Source organism: Sceloporus occidentalis, unplaced genomic scaffold, assembly GCF_023333645.1.
Source record: "Sceloporus occidentalis isolate IW3139 unplaced genomic scaffold, rSceOcc1.0.p SCAF_91, whole genome shotgun sequence".
NCBI lineage: Eukaryota > Metazoa > Chordata > Lepidosauria > Squamata > Phrynosomatidae > Sceloporus > Sceloporus occidentalis.
Window position 1 is genome coordinate 3,171,473 of NW_028317071.1, and position 17,817 is coordinate 3,189,289.

General features: G+C 45.2%; 1 protein-coding gene across 1 annotated transcript in view; it reads left to right on the forward strand.

The window, feature by feature from the left end:
- The window catches only part of LOC149284559 (RNA polymerase II elongation factor ELL-like), a 91,823-nt gene that overhangs the window by 13,418 nt on the left and 60,588 nt on the right, over positions 1-17,817 (forward strand). The window contains exon 2 of the mRNA XM_089496554.1: positions 13,438-13,485. Coding sequence (XP_089352680.1) covers positions 13,438-13,485 — 48 coding nt within the window. The remainder of the gene's footprint in view (positions 1-13,437; positions 13,486-17,817) is intronic.

Sequence of the window (17,817 nt, forward strand, 5' to 3'; positions counted from 1 at the left end):
GTCCCCTTTCATGGTGGGAGCACTGGAGATTTCTGCAAGCAGCATTGCAGCACATGGGAGCCGTGGGAAGAGATGGTGAGGGGTTTCCCCTCCATGTCTCTGTTTCTCCACATCACCTCTGCCCAGCCTGTTTAAGGCCAGGGATCAGTGAGGAAACTGGCCAGAAGTCATGGAAACTTCCCTCCTCAGCATCTCTGCTCAGCTAGAGTTCAGAGGACAGGCCAGCCAAAAGCCATGGCAAAGGATTTCTCTGCATCACCTCTGCCCAGCCTGAAATGGTCAAGGTCAGAGAGGCAAGCCAGCCAGAAGTCACAGGAGAACGGTGAGTACCAGGGGCCCTCTCTCTCTAGCCACCAAAGAACCTTTGCCAGATCTAATGCCCTCGCTCAGGGCAGGCATTGCCATGAGGCCTCTGCCATGGCCATGGCAGGCACTATGCCTAGCATAAGGTTTGGGACTCTGCCAGGAGGGCAGATGGGGGCATTAACCCTTGGTCTCCCCCTTCCTTCCCATCTCTGGCCCCAATGGCACTCAGGACCCTAACAGGTGTGGGGGATCCTTTTGCAGACTGGGAAACACATGGTGGTGTTGCCAGGGCTCCTACACATTTCTTTTGAATTCTTATAATGAGATGGTGTGTAAGAGGCAGAGGATTCCTCCTCTGTTTTGCACAGACACATGGCTGTAAGGAAGCTGGACTTGGCCCAGCAGGAGCTGAAGCTTCCAACTCTAAAATGGTCTTTTTAGGCTGCCACAGAGCATCCCACAAAAAAGCACAATATGGCTTCATGTCCTCCCCAGAGAGAACAGGGCCTCTGCCACCCACTTCTAAACAGGTTGGAGGGCCATCTATTGGGAATGCTTTGATTGAGAATTCCTGCAGGGCAGAATGGGGTTGGACTGGATGGCCCTTGGGATCTCTTCCAACCCAGGGATTCTTTGAGAGACCACATGGATACAAATCCTCCTGTGTTCCCTCCCCAAAAATTACAACAACAAAAAGGGGTAAAACATTTGTGGATATCATGGGTGGAGAGTTCCCTTCACCCCCAATTGTGTTTGGCTGCCCCAAACCATGTCACTCTTGAGAGAAAAGCTTGAGCGCTTGGCCTCTCCTTTCCATCAGAGATTATCCTTTCTCAGGACGCAGACTTACCTCAGGTAAATGTAGAGCCATGGCCCACAGCAGCCCCTCTGCCCTTCCCAGCTACCTATGCAAGTGGGAGTGAGTTGAGGACCAAGCTAGCTTCTATCATGCAGCCAGGTTACTATAAAGCCTGCCTGAAATTAAAAGGGCTAAGCTGTAAACCCCAGCCTGAAGTTGGGGCTGTTTTAAACATAAATAAAACAAAATGCCCTGTGAGTATCAGGGCTACACTACAGGCCATATGCAGCTATCTACCCATGATTAGCAATGGTCTTCAGTCACTGCTAACTTAAGAGCAGTTTCCTCAGTGCTTGGAATAAGCCACTGCCCAGGCAGCCTCCCTTGATGGGGCAAATAAAGGAGGGGTGAGCCCCCACATCAACAGGGCTGTGGGCTCAGATTTACAAGAGATACTGGTTAACCTTTCTGGTGTTCATTTTATTACTGTTAGCCCATGAGGTTTTAGTTGTGCTGTTTCTGCTTGCCCCCCTCTCCTTTTTCCAGGCCAGAGAAGATGCCAGAAACTAATTCTTCAAGGGAGGGGCTAGCCATAAAAGCCACATGATGACTTTTCTTGCCTCCTCTTGGGCCTCCATCACTGTCCCCATTAGGTCCAGAGCCTTTTTTGCCTTAGGTGGAACAGCCAAAGACATAGGATGAGCACATGGTTCTACCTCCTTTGTGCAAACTGTTATCAGCCATAGCACTTCTCATTAAGAGCATAAGCTTTAACAATACAGATTCATTTAAATGCTAATAAACAGGGTGACTCAAGCAAGGAGAAGGTCTCTGGTCACTCAACAGACCTCTAATGCTTACATGCTTTGAGGATCTTTGGTAAAAACATCTCATATGAGGTGATAGATATATTGGATTAAGGTAACCAACCAAACTCCATTTTAGTGGTAAAAGGATTATGTTCCTGTTATAAAACAAAGTGAACCTCAGTCAGTTAGCCTCAAAAGATGTGGCTCCCCTTGCCTTCCCTTCTTTCTTGGAGAGATGTCTGTTAAAGGGAAGAAACTAAACAAACAAACAAACAAAAACAACACAGTTTCTTCCATGAGATGGTTCTCACTAATACAGGGGGTTAAGAAGAATTCTTATCAAAAACAAACAGACAGACTCCTCTCCATGGGAGGAGAAACTCCCCTTCCTCCATGAGTGTTTTAAAACAATATAATCAGGTTTCTCTACTAAGGGGTTGCTTCAGATCCCATTCAGACATCCGACAGAGCCCTGAGGGGTCTGCCACAAAAATCACAATTACCTCTTACCTTGTCTAGATTGTTAAATTTTAACTAAGAATGCCTGCTGATGGGCTTGCCATTTCAACTGCTGCCTGGCTTGGGAAGCCTATTGTAACAGGATTATCATACAAATGATGAATTGGGCTCAAGGCCATGAAGGTTCATGCTGCTAATCTCTTTTCTTTAGTGGTCTCAGGGTGCTGCAAGATTCCTTTGCATATTGTTGGGCATGCTTTGATTGTGATTTCCTGCATGGCAGGGGGTTGGACTTGATGGCCCTTGTGGTCTCATCCAACTCCATGATTCTATGATTTTATGGTTATAAGGTTAGCTGCTGTGTGGGTGAGTGTCTTATCCCTGATTGGGTTTTCATGGCATGGTCTGGTCCAAACAACACCATTGTTTACTACCTTTTGGGGCTGGAAAAACGGACTTCCTAGTGCCTACGCCTTGTTTTCTGCTAGCAAAAATGCTGATTTAATATACCATACAGCTCCATATAGAGACTTACACCAGCCGCCTATATGCCCACAGCTTATATATATATATATATATATATATATATTCCAAAAAACAAACAAAACAAAAATACAACACAGCAAACTATGATTTTACTATTTTATATAGGAGACTCCGTTTTACTATGCGATTATATTTTATGTGCCTTGAGCTTCCATGGATTTGGTATCCATGCAAAGTCCTAAATCCAACTCCATATCGAGGACCCACTATACTATTTTAAATTTAGGTTTGTGTTCCTTTGACAGATCCCTTTTGTGGAGAAAATTCTCTCCTCGAAATTAGATACCAGAGGGCTATCCTTGCCAAGGCCCCTGTTCCCATTTCATGACTCCTTAATCAGCAGTTCATTCAGCTGGGAGACCCCTCAGCCTTCATACAGGTTGATGACAGTCTGCTACATGGAGTTGGGGTGATTTTTGAAGTCTCTAGACAAGTTCATCCTCAAAAGAAATCAGACTTAATTCTGACCACATGCCCTGTTAACACAGAGTGCATCTATGCTTCTGCATAGACTCACCAATGTCTGCGAGATAAAGGTTAATCCAGTGTCTTCTTTGCCTAACCATGGGATTAGTCTTATTTTACACAGGTTCACAGATGTTCCAGTAAAGAACTGCACATTGTTTTGAAATTTTAATTGGAGGTCAGACATTAACATTCCTCTTTCAGAGTGGTAAGTCTTAATTACTACAAATGAAATCACCTTAATATCACCTTCATTGCTATAACCAGTTGACAAGGTGATCAGTGATAGGCTGGAAGCTGCCATAGGTCCAGATTAGATCAGGTTCTATTCTGATTGATCACATAATCCACTGTTTAGGCAAGTTCTCATCAACTGCTTCAGGTTTTCAGTGGCTGACCTGCTATAGTCCATCCAAGATGACATTAAGAGGGGACTTGACCCAACATGGTTATAAGGCAGGTGTCTGCCATCACGTCGTTTCTGCTCCATACGAGAGCAGCTAGAATGTCAGCCATCCTCACATTAAGAGGCTGTTGAGGGGAGTTTCCAACAGGGCCTGCCCACCAGACATCGTTTTCCATCTTGGGATGTGAACACGGTCTTAAAGGCTCTGAAGGTTGGGCCGATCAAGTCCCTTCGGGAGGCCTTCCTCAAACACCTCTCCCTCAAGGTCATCTTCCTCAGGGCCATTACCTCCGCCAGATGGGTGTCAGAGCTGGGGCCCTGTCGATACGTAAAGACTTGTCTATTTTAGGCCAGACTCAGTGTGCCTTCGTCCAGACCCTACCTTCATGCCTAGGGTCAACTCAGCCTTTCAGGTGTCACAGGACATTCTCCTGCCTTCATTCTGCCCCGATCCTAAGAAGGACTTGGGAAAGACCTGGCACACACTGGATGTATGCAGAGCCCTCAAAATCTACATCAAGAGGACTTCAACCTTTAGGTCATCTGAGATGTTCTTTTCGTTTCGCCTGGGCTCTTTGGGGTTCAAGGTACCAGTCTCGACTCTGACTTGGTGAATCAGGTCTTGTATTCAAAAGAGCTACTGAACTCTTGATTTCACTCCATCCGAGGGGTTGATGGTGCACTCAACCAGGAGTGCATCTACCTCTGCAGCCTTAACCACTAGCGCCTCCCTATCAGATATTTGCAGGGTGGCCACATGGAAGTCACCTTCGACCTTCATAAGACATTACAAACTGGACGTGTCTCAGTCCGCAGAGGCGTCGTTTGAAAGGAGGTTCCTCCAACAGATTGTGTCGGGGGCCACAGTCTCCTAGCAGCACCTCCCTCCCAGTTTGAGAGGGCTTTTGTAAATCCCAGATTACAGGAGGACAGGACCCTCTCTGCTGGGAAAAGGGACGTTGGGTACTTACCGTGACACGTTCATTTCCTGCAGAGAAGGGTCCTGGCATCCTGCCCACCCGGGTGCTGCCTGCGGCCTCCGACCCTGCCTGCCTGTTGGTGGACCTGCCTTGTTCTTCTTCTTGTTGCTGGATACCAGGACCCTTCTCTGCAGGAAATGAACGTGTCACGGTAAGTACCCAACGTTCCTTTTTCTGAGTTCTTGTTTGTTCTTGGGCTAGTTTTTTCTAAGGTGTTCTAGTTAACCCTTAGCTGATGTTACTAAAGTTCAGTTCCTTGAGTACCTTACTAGTCGCTTGGCTTGTTATTGACTGAGGCTCAGGGGGGCTAGCTCCTCCCTATATAGGGGCCGGTCTTTTGTTTATTGTCCCTGCCTACAGGAGCAAATAGGAGGAGCTAAACCCAGATTACAGGATGCCAGGACCCTTCTCTGCAGGAAATGAACTTGTCACGGTAAGTACCCAACGTTCCTTTTTCAGATACACAGTGAAGGTTTCCCTATAATTTATGTCTGAAATCAGGGTGGTTGCTATGGGTTTCAACAGCAGCTCAGAATGCTGTTATGCAACCTCTCCCTCACTCTCTCTCTTTTTTCCCTTTGCATTATGTTGTGGCAGTCGTTGATTTTTTTAGAGAGAAAGCAAAAGTAAGCAACTATTCTGGGCAGAGCTGAAATTGCTGGTAATATGGTTGGATGCAGCTGGGCATGGGAGTTGGATAGTTGGTTCTTTTGGAGTACATGTGGGGCAGTTAGGGATTCAGAGAATGGTAGAATCTTATGATATGGAAGGGACCCCAAAGGGTCATTTAGTCCAATGCCCTACCATTCAGGAATGCACAACTACACCATCCTGAACAATGCCCATCCAGCCTTTGTTTAAGGACCTCTAAAGATGGAGAGTCCAGCATCTTCCAAGGCTGTCTAATTCCTTTTCTAAACAGCTCTTACCATGAAGACATTCTTCCCAATGTTAAGGTGGAATCTCTTTTCTTGTAATATTAATCTATTGGTTCATGTCCTGGTCTCTGGAGAAGCAGAAAACAAGCTTGCACTATCTTCTACCTGACATCCTTTTGGATTTTTAAAAATGGGTGCATCATATCACCTCCCAGTCCAGTTTTCCCTAAGATAAACATTCCCAGCTACCTTTTTGTTTCCAGATCTTCCACCATTTTGGTTGTCCTCCTTTGGACGTGCCCCAGCTGGTCAACATCCCTCTTGAATTATGGTGCCCAGAACTGGGCACAGCGTTATTCCAGGTGAGGCCTGACCAAAGCTGGATATACCATTGCTTCTCTCAATTTGGACACTATACTCCTGTTGATGCAGTCCAGAATTGCATTCGCCTTTTTGGCCACTGCATCACACTGCTGACTCATGATTAGCTTGTGGCCTATTAAGTCTCCTAGATCCTTTTTACATAGACTACAGTGAAGCCAGGTGTCACTCATCCTGTATTTATGCATTTGATTTTTCCTGCCTTGGTGAGCTCATGGTGTCTTCTGTTACTTTCCTCTTCCCCATTTGATCCTCACAACTCAAATTAGGCTGAAGGTATAACCAGTCCAGAGTGGCCCAGTGAGTTTCCTAGCTTGGTGCAAGCCTGGATCTCCCCAAGTCTCAGTCACACACTAACCAAGTAGCAGGAACTATGTGGCCTTACAGTTACTGTAGGGGTGTGATACTCAGCATTCTCACTGATGGCTGAGACTGCTGGGGGTTGCAGTGCAACAATGTCTGGAAGACTGCCTGATTCCAAGCCCTTCTCTGACCATTGCACCACTTCATCTTTCTGCATCATACTGCATCATTCATTCAATGTAACACACTCCCTCAGAGTGTAGTCAAGTCCACTTCTTTGGAGGTCTTTAAACAGAGGCTTGATGGCCATCTGTTGGTGGATGCTTTGAATGAGATTTCCTGCATGGCAGGGGATTGGACTGGATGGCCCTTGTGGTCTCTTCCTACACTATTCTATGATTCATGCCCTGCTTCTTGAACATCCCAGGGCTAGTTGATTGGGCATTCATGGAAACAGGATTCTGAATCTTGCTTTGGTCCAAGAGGACTCCTCTTTTAATTTCCTTATCCCACCACCACCTTGTAGCATTCCTCAAATGCACATGGGAAGTGTCATACATAGCTTTTCCATGACCGAGAGGGGTCACGATAGTCATCTGAAGGAAGGTCACCATGTTGAATATGGAGTGATCTTGTTTGCTGCTGCTCCAGAGACCTGAACACAAACCAAGTGGATCCAAATTGCAAGAAGAGAGATTCCACCTAAACATGATGAAGAACTTTTTGATTGGAAGAACTGTTCTACAGTGGAATGGACTGCTTTGGAGCGTGATTTGGAGGTTTTAAAAATAGGTTAGAGGGTATATATATCAGGAGTATTAAAGTGATTTCTACTCTGCTTTTGTAAGTTTTTTTTTATTGTGCTGTGTTTTAGACTGTAAGCTAGGTTTCATGGCTGGATCAAACGCTAGCCTTCAGTTTTGGCCCAATAAAGTCATCACTGCATTGTGGATTTTGGATGTGATTGTACTTTGCTATATGGCCACATGTTTCCTGGTCTCCAAAGTCTCAGTGTAGTGGTTTGGGTGTTGGATTAGGACTTTGGAGACCAGGGTTCAAATTAGAGTAAGCTCTGCTCTGCATCCCTAACAGAGGAGACCAATGGAGATGTGGAAATGAATTATGGAGGTCACAAGTGTGTGTAGCACAGTGAGCTGCTTGTGACCTTCCAGAATTTATTGGGCTGCTGTAGTAGTTCCCATAATCCCTGTCATCCATAGCCCGTCCAGGTGTATAGGACCACTTGATGCCTTATACTATGACAAGAACCCCTTTTTATCCCTTCCTGCTCCTTCCAGGTAACTCCTTCACCAAGGAAAAGCATCCATTTTCAGATGCATGTCTGCCTATTTACCTAGCTGCTTATATAATTTGTGGCAAAGTTTTATTTTAGGCTCTCATGAACCCTCCACTTTGTCCTTAGCTTCCTAAGTGCCCACTATTGACATGAAGCTCCAGCTCTGCTTGTCGCCCTTCCCCGTGCCACCTTTAAAACACCAGTGTTTGCGCACAAGCCTGGCACAACCTCCACCTCCTTGGCACCCTGGCTGCTTCTTACCAGCCAGGTTTTGGCTTTTGTTCTGAGTGCTGGAAAGCATACCATGGTCTCTTATGTTCCAGCCAAGGAGTGATCCCTTCTCCCCTGCCTTCTGTAGTCCTTCCTGATGTGACTTGCCAACCTGTTTGTGCATGTTTTTGCTGCTGGAAGAAGAAAGAGAGCAGGCTTGAACACCCAGGTAGCTCAGCAAAGTTACTAGAGCTCAAGAATTGTTGCTGCATATTTTGCTATTTCCTTTGCGGGCCAGTAACTTTGGCTGTATTTGCAAGGCTGTGCTAGCTGCTAAGGTAATTTGTGTCGTGCTGATGATGTGATAAAGAATTGATTGTTCTCCATAGAGAAGGCATTATTGCTCCTCCCAGCCAAGTAATCTACATGCCACAAACTGAGGTCTAGTCTGGCCTTGTAAAGATATAGTACTACTAAATTATAATAAGAAGAAGCTGCTCTGAGTCCCAGTTTTGGGGCAGGTGGGGATGATGATGATGATGATCTTCATCATCCCACCTTTCCCCCAAATCTGGGACTTGAAGCAGCTTATATTTTAAAAGAACAGTGCTATTAAAACATACAAAAGAGGGCATTAAAATAGAATTAAACTATTACAGTATTAAAACAGATCACTTGTTAAAAGAATAAAGTACAGTTTAAAAAGATAAAAGCACTTAAAAACAGTACACTGTAAAACAGCACAGCACCTCCAGCCTGTCCTTTCAAGACTTGCCTTTAGTGGAGACTTACCTTCAGTTCTCTGGAACTTACTTTTAGTTTCTGGAACTTTTAGTTCTCTGAAACTGTGGCTGTCTTGCATGTTCATCTTCATTCTTTTAGCAGTAGTTGTTAGTGTTGTATTAATGGCTACAGGGTCGCTTGGAGACCTCTTATCAGGGGAGAGCCATAATTTGAAGCTAACTTGACAGCACATCCCCATTAAAAAAAGACCTGCGATGGCCTTGTTATCACAGATTTGCAGTGGCTAAGACTATTGGATTAGGATTTGGGAAATCCTTGTTCTGGTTCACTTGGGGGGGGGGCAATCTATCTCTTTCTTTCTCACTCATACACATGCACACAGACACAGACCTACCTCACAGGCTTGTTGTGAGGAGGAGGTTAGATCGTACATACTGCCTTGAGTTCATTGAAGGAGGGGAGGCAGGGTTTAAATAGAATTGAATAAGTGCATATTTAGCACACTTCTATCAACCCATAGTAGGGTCTAACCAACTTGTTTTCCCCCCATCGTTCCCCTCAGCCGAAAAGAAACTTTTCTAACTTGTATAAACCCATACTTGGACCTATACCCCCTTCTAGCTTTGTTTTTATGGGATGACCTGGCTCCTCCCAAATGTTTGCAGAGGGGGCAAAATTGGAAAGTAGAGGTAGGGTGGGAATTGCTCTTGGACCTTGCCTACCATCCCTGATGTGGCAGGAACTGTGGCTTGATTCAACAGGGCATGTGTTGCTGTGCATATGAAGCATTTCTTTTCCTTTGCGGTTGCCATTATAGTTGTAAAGTTCCCAAAGCACATGAAAAGTGAAGTGGGGAGGGAGTCAGGAGAAAGGACCTCCCTTCAGCCTCCTCTGACAGTGATTCCACCTAAACAATAGGAAGAACCTCCTGATGGTAAGAACAGTTTAACAGGGCAAGATGCTGCCTTGAGGGCGGGGGGGGGTGGAGTCTCCTTTTTTGGGAGGTTTTTAAAACTGCAGCTGGGTGGCCATCTGTCCAGGGGTGCTTTGATTGTGTGTCTTCCAGCATGGCAGGGTTGGACTGGGTGGCCCTTTGGGGTCTCTTTCAACTCTGTGATTCTATGATTTGCCCCTCCTGAGGCTGAGAGGAGAGTTAATGGCAGCTGTGCATATCGTCCATGTGGGAAAAGCTGCATCATAAGCATTGCATCCTTCTGTTGGCTAGTTAATGGAAAATGATAAATTTGAAACTTCATGAGCCACCCAGCCTCAAGAAAGCAATAGCTTCTGTCTGATGCTGATCTACCTGCATGTGGGGAAACAGGACCCAAGAGCCCAGTTAACCTGAGTTTTTCCTAATGACCTGAGGGATTCTGCAATCTTGCATCCCCCGTGGCTGTCAGGCGACCAAGGTCTTGGATGGGTTGCTTCTACTTTCTTCTCTTTGCATCTGCCACAGGCTCCGCAGTCTGTACTGTTCCTCCTGTGCAGAACCTGTGCCTCCCTTTTAAGTTAGTCTTAAAACCCCATCCAAAATGTTTTTGATAAGACGTTGTCTGAATCCCCTCTGCTCAGCCTTGAAGATCTGGTGGGCATGCCACACTCTCTCAGCCAAAGAGGACAGCTGTGGCAAACCCACTCTGAGAAAACCTTTAAAAGGTTTGAAGGTGAATGTAGTCTTAGTAGACCACAAGCTAATCATGCATGTAGCAGTCAAAAAAGCTAGTGCAATTGAAATGTTGCCATCCCTGCTCAGCATTTGAAATACCCCCAGGGTGACCTTGGGCAAGTCACACTCTCTCGGCCTCAGAGGAAGGCAAGGACAAACCCGTTCTGAACAAATTCTGCCAAGACAACCCTAGGAGAAACTGCATGATGAAGTGGCTTGAGTATTGGGCTAGGACTCCAGGACACCAGCATTCAAATCCCCAGTGAGATGTGGAAACCCACCTTGGGAAAATCACACTTTTTCAGCCTTAAAGGAAAGCAGTGCCACACATATTCTGAAGAAATACCAGAAAACACCATGATAGGTCCTCCTTAGGGTTGCTATACATTACCAAGTGACTTGAAGGCACACAGCAAGACTTTGTGCCATTTTTCCATTTTTTGAACTGGGAGGAGTAGGGAAGGCAACCATTTAAAAACATCCCTTGTTTATTCACCTGGAGAGTGTCTTTGCTCTCCACTGGTGACCCCATGCTACTAAGAAGGCATGTGCTGAATGTGTGTTTTAAACCTTTGTGTCTTGGTGCCAGCTTCTGAACTTTCAGTTTTGAAATCTCTGGGTGAGATATCTGGAAAGGGGAAGGGAAGAGGAGTTGTTGGATGTAGGACTTTCAGAAACTTCTGGTTCTTGGAAACCAAAAGTCAAAATGATGTGGGTTCTTCCAAATCCCCCACCCCCATTCTGGTTGGAAGCAGGGACTTCCTCTTCAGCTGCAAAAAGGAGAAGTTTGCCAAGAAAAGGGAGCCGATATCATGGGATTTTGCAGCAGCCGTGGATCTGGGTGGGTTTGCTGTGTGCGAGAAGACATGCTGCTTCTTTTTTTATAAAAAGTTGGGGGGGGGGGATATTTATTAGCATTTACATATTGATTACTGCTTTATCACACTACCTACACAGTCATGTGCAACAGTGCTAGAGTGCAGATGACATTAAAACAATGCAACTCTGGTTTTTTTAGTTAATTTCTGAGTGCAAAGGGGAGAATTGAACACCTATAAAGTCTCTACTTGAGAAGCAAGTCGTATTGCTTGCTCTTTCACACAGACTCCTGCATGCAGATACATATTTATATGCCATGGAGATTTTGTACTGAACACCAGTTACAAGTGTCAGCAATTTGCAGCAGATACAAACAGCTCTGTGTGTGTGTGTGTGTGTGTTGCACACAGCCGTGGAGGAAGACAAAGGTGCTGGCAGGGGAGTTTGTCTCAGTTGCAATTTTCATGTGCTCATAATAGACACACACCTGTAGTCTTGAGGAGGCAGCGGGATGCTTGAAAGCACAGAGGGGAACCTATGAGAAAAGCTCAAGAGCTGGATATAATTTCCAGGGCTACAGGGCTGTGTTAGCTTATGAATTAATTTAAGAATAAGCCTCAGTGGCCCAGACCCGTTTCCAATCAGCCCAGAGCATCTTAGCCTTGGGCCTCCCAGATGTTGCTTGGCTTCATTTCCCATTATCCCCACCTAGTGTGGCCATCATTCAGGGATTCTGAGAGTTTAAGCCCCACAACATCTGGAAGACCTCAGAGCTGAGAGCCACAGTCCAGTTCAGTTTCCTGACCAACCAGATAGGACTGTTAGGTCACAGGTAGGACTTCAAGGAGTCTTCTTTCCCCAGTTCTTTGTCTGCAGCAGCTGGTGTTCAGACGTAGATTGCTTCTGTGCATGACGGTTCCATTTGGCTATCAAGATCTATGGCTAAATTCAGATATAGACAAGTAGGAGTGGGTTCAGAGAAGGGCAAAAAGGATGGTAAGAGGGATGGAGAACAAAGCACAGAAAATATTGATGGAGTTTGGTAAGTTCAACCTGGTGGAAAGAAGATGGAGGGGAGACAGGAATCCCCCTCTTGAAATGCCTCAAGGACTGCCTCAGAGAGGATGGGACAGATTTGTTCTCTGCTGCTCCAGATGGGAGGACCAGCTATAATGGTTTTAAAATACAGAAGAGTAGATTTTTTATTCAACCTTTCAAGGCAAGAATGGTTGGTCAGTGGAATCAATGACCTGGAGATGTCTCTTTCTCTGGACATCTTCCAAAAGAGGTTGGACAGCCAATTGCTGGGAAAGCTCTAGCTGGAGATTCTGCATTGAACAGGGGGTTGGACTCCTCACATGGTGAAGAGCAAGGGTAGGCAAGCTTTTTGACCCGAGGGCCGGGTTGCTGTCCCTCAGACAACTGGGGGGCCGAAGCCAAAAATTAAATAATTAAATAATTTTTTAAAAAAATTTAAATAAATAAACTGGGACAAATGTAGGACAAAATTTTTAAATGGAGGACACTTTTAAAAAAAATGGAAGACATGCAAAACAATTGCTAATTTTTAAAAAAATGTTAATATAAATGCATGTTTTGGAGGCTTCTATAGACAATTCCCCCCTTGCCTGCCGCTTGCCCCCTTCTCCTGATAGGCCAAAGGCCCCATGCCCTCATGCGAGAGGCCAAAGTCTCCGGCGGCAATCGGCAGCAGGACCAGGCGGGGGCCGGTCCCAAGGCCTTGCCGGGCCGCATCCGGCCTGCGGGCCGCAGGTTGCCTACCCCTGGTGAAGAGGATAGGACCAGGTCTAATGGTTTGAACTTATAGGGGGGTAGATTTTGACTGAGCATTAGAAGGAACTTCTTGACTCTAAGAGCAATGGGAGCAGTGATCCAGAATGGTGGTGGGTTCTCTTTCTCTGGAGGTCTTCCAAAATAGGCTGGACATCCACTTGCTGGAGATGCTCTAGCTCAGTGGTTCCTAGACTTTGGTCCTCCGGATGTATTGGACTTCACCTCCCATAATTCTTCACTGCTGGCTAAGCTGGCAAGGGCTTCTGAGAGTTGAATTCCAAAACACTTGGGAGGAGCAGCATTTGGACTCTAGCTAAAGTTCCTGCCTTGAGCTGCAGGTGCAGTTTGGACTCCATGGTCCATGAGGCTCCTTCCAACACTTCTAGGACAAATGGAGACTCCTTTGGAGTTGGGGGTCTGTGCCATTCATGGCATGGGAAAGAGCTCCCATATCCTCGGGTCTCTTCTCTTGGCTTCTGTTATTACTTCGTCTAGCAATATCACTTCTTATCACCCTACGTGAGCATAACTGGTGTGACCTGGCTTAATGTTTCTTCTCTCCCTCTTAACAGGACCCTGTTGCGTTGAAGCCATCGATTCAGTTTCAAGGAAGTCAAGGGGTAAGTTCTGGTCGGATATATCAAGTTTCGTTGGCCATTGTTTCTATTTTTCCTTCCAGTTCTGGAAACCTAGAGAGAATGAAAGTTGTTGGGTCCAGAAGCAGCTACCACTCCTTCTGTGGTGCTGCAGAATTACAAGAGAAATTAGTTCTAGACCTGTCCCTCCCCCCCAAATAATATTTATGTGCTGCTTGAGGAAGTATTTACTGGGAAGAAGAGGCAGGAAGGAAGTACTTAACCCATATACTATCCATTGATAACTCTTTTACCAAGGTCTCCCTATCTCCTTTTCTTTCCTTCATTTTCTCCCTCCTTGTGTATTCTTCTCTCCAGTCTTTCTTCTCCACTCTCAAAAATCGATTTTAATAGCTGGTTTCTCCAGAAAGCCTCTTGTTCTGGTTTCCTGACCTGGGCTGATTTGCATGGAAGAGCTGGTTAGTATTGGGGCCAAGGGGAAGCATCTGTCTCTTGGGAAAAATGTGTATTGCCCCTTTCCTGCTTTTCATTGCACAATGACAGCTTGCAAAACGTTTTTTTAAAAACTGCAAAGTTTCAGTTGCAAAAGGGGACCGTTCAAACACCCCACACACACACACACGCACAAAGGAAAATAAAACAGGGACATAAAGGAAAGCAAACATTTCACAGACCTGTCACCATTTTAAAAGCACCCTGTTTAGTAATCCACTAACAATTAAAAGAAGAGGTTCACAGCCTAAACATGAAGAATCCTTAGGCTAAAATTGAACTGGATTATAGAGGTAAACATTGGGGTTTCCAAATCTGTTATTATTTGACTTTGGCTGCTGGTGGCCCTCAGAATAAACAGCCACCACAAGAATCCTGCAGACTCAGACCCATGGCTTCTTTGATGGAATCAATCTACCTGTAATGTGGTTTTCCTCACATTTTTCTAGTGAGTCCTGTCCTCTCATGATTTGCCCAAAGTATGACAGACTCAGTTTAGTCATCTTGGCTTCTAGAGAGAGTTCAGGCTTGATTTGCCCTAGGACCCATTATATAAAATAGCAAAATCAAGCTTTGCTTTTTGGAATTTATATATTTTTGGAATATTTTCAAAGTGTCAGTGGTTGAATCCATGGATTTTGCCATTTTATGGAAGGGATGCCATTCTACTATGACAATATATTTAATGAGATTTGCGCATCCATGGTTTTTGATATCCACAAGAGATCCTGGAGACAAAATCCAGTGGATACTAAGGGCTTTCACTCTATTGCCCTGTATCTTAGGTCTTCTGGGCACTTTACAATGAAAAGAAATACAGAACAATATGCAGAATCTAAAACGGGCAAGCTGAGGAGGTGAATTTAGCATGGCCTCAGAAGGCATTTTGACTCTTGAATCAAGAAAGCAAAATCTTTCTTGAGTCAGGATTAATTCCCACCAGAGAATAGAAATGCCGTTACTCTGTTCTTGGGGCTCCTTGGTTGAAACCGAGCATCTCTGTTTTCATTTCTCGGGTGCCGTCTCTTTCAAGCAATCTGCTTGTTAGAGAGAGCAAAAGTTGCAGCTGCAGGTCTACTGTTTTTAAAGGCAGGTGGCCACATGAGGAATAAACAGCGGCAAAAGCAACGGCCGCATCTGTGCTGCTCACCCAAGCCGCCCAAAGGCCCTGCATGCCTGCTGTAAATAACAATTCCCAGGAACCACTCACAAGATACCCTCCAAGGCTGAAATGAGCATGTCTTGCCTTGTAAATGCTACGAGGGAAAAGGTGTAATCCGTACAGTGTACTGATTTCCCCCCTCCTTGCTGCTGCTTCTCCCTTCCCCGAGACCTGTGTGATTTTCCTGAAAATGTCACAGAAATTCTACAAAAGCTGCCTGCAGTGCCAATGGGCACCTGGACAAAGAGGCGGAGGTCCACCAGCATTTGCTCTTCTGAATAAAGTGACCCCCAGGGGGAAATTGTGGTTTCCTTGCAGAGAGAAGGGCAAGATCTCAAGGTGCAGGGTTTTTCCTGACAAGTTATCTTTCTATACGCAGGGATAAGCGTGGGTCCTGTGTGTGAATCATACAGTCCTGCTTCCCTACATCAAGGGAAGTGATAGCGCCACTCTCTTCTGCTTTGGTCAGACCTCACTTGGAATATTGTGTCCAGTTCTGGGCTTCATAATTCAAGAAGGATGTGGACAAGCTGGACAATGTCCAGAGGAGTGTGACCAAAATGGTAGAAAGTCTAGAAACTACCAAGCCCTGTGAGGAGCACCTCAGGGAGCTGAGGGTGTTTAGCCTGGAGAAGGGGAAGTTGGAGCACATTTGTTGCTGAATGTAAAAACCTAGTCTGGGCAACTGCAATGGGTCTCAGGAATAGCTTGGCACAGGCTTTCAGGGGCTGTACAAACTGCCAGAAAAGCCCCTACCCCCCAAAAAGAAGAAAAAGTCAAACTGGAAGTGGTTGGAAGTTCACTTCTGCTTTTCAGAAAGAGGTCAGTTTGTTTTTTCAGTGACCACCAGCGCAGCCTTCTTAATGGGTGGCTTGCCTGCTCACACTTGTTTTTGGGACCAGAAAAAGAGGCATCTGATGTGGGCAAAAAAAGAAATTGAAGGCCGCCCAAAAAACAGTCTCCTGGAGAGGGAATAAACTGCCCATGAGGGATGCTTGAGTTGTGTATTCATGCATGGCAAGGAGTGCATCTAGATTACTCTTGCGGGTCACTTCCAGCTTTTAAAATTCTGTGATTCTATGAATTGCAACAAGCCTTCCCCCCCCCCCAAAAAAAAAAAAAAAGGTTTCTGCAGCAGATTTTTTGGCATACCTGCTCTTGACTATTTTTTGGTTTGCATGTATGCCATTTTAGAGCTTCCTCTTGTGTTCTGAGTGGGTTCTCTCGAGTTTATCTGGACAACAGGGAACCAGGAATTGGCCTTTCCCTGTGCCAGCCCTTTACCCTCACCTTTGGAACTCCCTGCCACAAGAGAGTCACTTTGAATCTATGTTCATCCAATTCTAGTTCAAAATGTCTCCTCAGAGAAGCAATTAACCTACCCTCTAGTTTTCTTTCTTTCTTTCTTTCTTTCTTTCTTTCTTTCTTTCTTTCTTTATGATTCATAGAGTTGGAAAGGGCCCATCAAGCTCATTCCCCTCTGCTCCTTTTTTAAAATTTTGTAATTCTTTTGCGTTTTTGATTTTGCTTTTTCACTGCCGTACCTTTTACTGATTGGTTATCGTTTCGAATACCTTTAATACAGAAAAAAGGATAATGTTTTCTAACTTGTAAACATTTCTGAAACCTTCTTAGTTGGACAGGGTAAAAGCAGAAGTTGCAAAAGTTCCTTTTGGCCTCTATAGTTCCCAGCATTGTCCCAAAGAATGTGGAGACTGGCAGTGGTTGGGGGGGGGGGATATTTCTCAGGCTCTGGATATGAATGCCAGGTACAGGTTGCATTTGCAAAATGTAAATCAATGTGTTGTCCACAGTTCAGATGTTTAAACACAGATGAGTAAGAAATGCAGGTGCTCAGTCTCCCTGGTTTGTACCCCAACCCTGGTGGGCTAAAGCCCAAATTTTTGTTGATCTCCCAATTCCATTTTTCACAAACTGTTTTCCAAGCTGCAAAATTTAATTGGTCTTAGCTGGCTAGATTGGTTTTTCAGCTGATTAAAAGTGCCCATTCATAATGTTTTCGCTAATCAATATGGATTTGTGCATATGTGCCTTTGAGTCACCTGTTGCCCCTTAAAAACAAAATTCCCATTTTTTAAAAGAATACAGGCACATGTCAGACAGCAAGCACTGTCTTAGAAGATGCAAAAAGCAAAGTTAGCCATCTTGGTCCACCAAAATATGCAAGCTTTTTGAGTTCTGCAGAACTCTTCGTCAGTCTGCGTGTTTAAGTGCCATCACGTCGCCTATTGACTTAATGGTGACTCCATGAATTTCACAGGGTTTTCTTAGGCAAGGAATACCCAGAGGTGGTTTTGCCAGTGCCTTACAACACCTGCTTTTCCATGGCTGTCTCCCATCCAAGTACTAGCCAGGGATGCTGCTTCTTAGCTTCCAAGATCAGAGGGGAAGCAGAGAGGAGAAGAAGAAACAAGCCAGTCCACAGATGTTGTAACTGTGAACCCAAATTTCCCTATTTCTGAGGTGCAGGCAGCTCTTGTGTTTTCAGAAGTGGAGAAGAAATCATTTCTCCTCCATCCCGATGTGTGTTGACAGATGTACCATAACCTGATATTTTCACACTGGCCTTGAGACAGAGTTTAATAACCTGCAGACCTTGTAGGCACCATGGCACCTAGTCACATCTTTTAGAAATCCCTGCTTTTTCCACCTCCTCCCACTTTTCTGATTATTTTTCATTT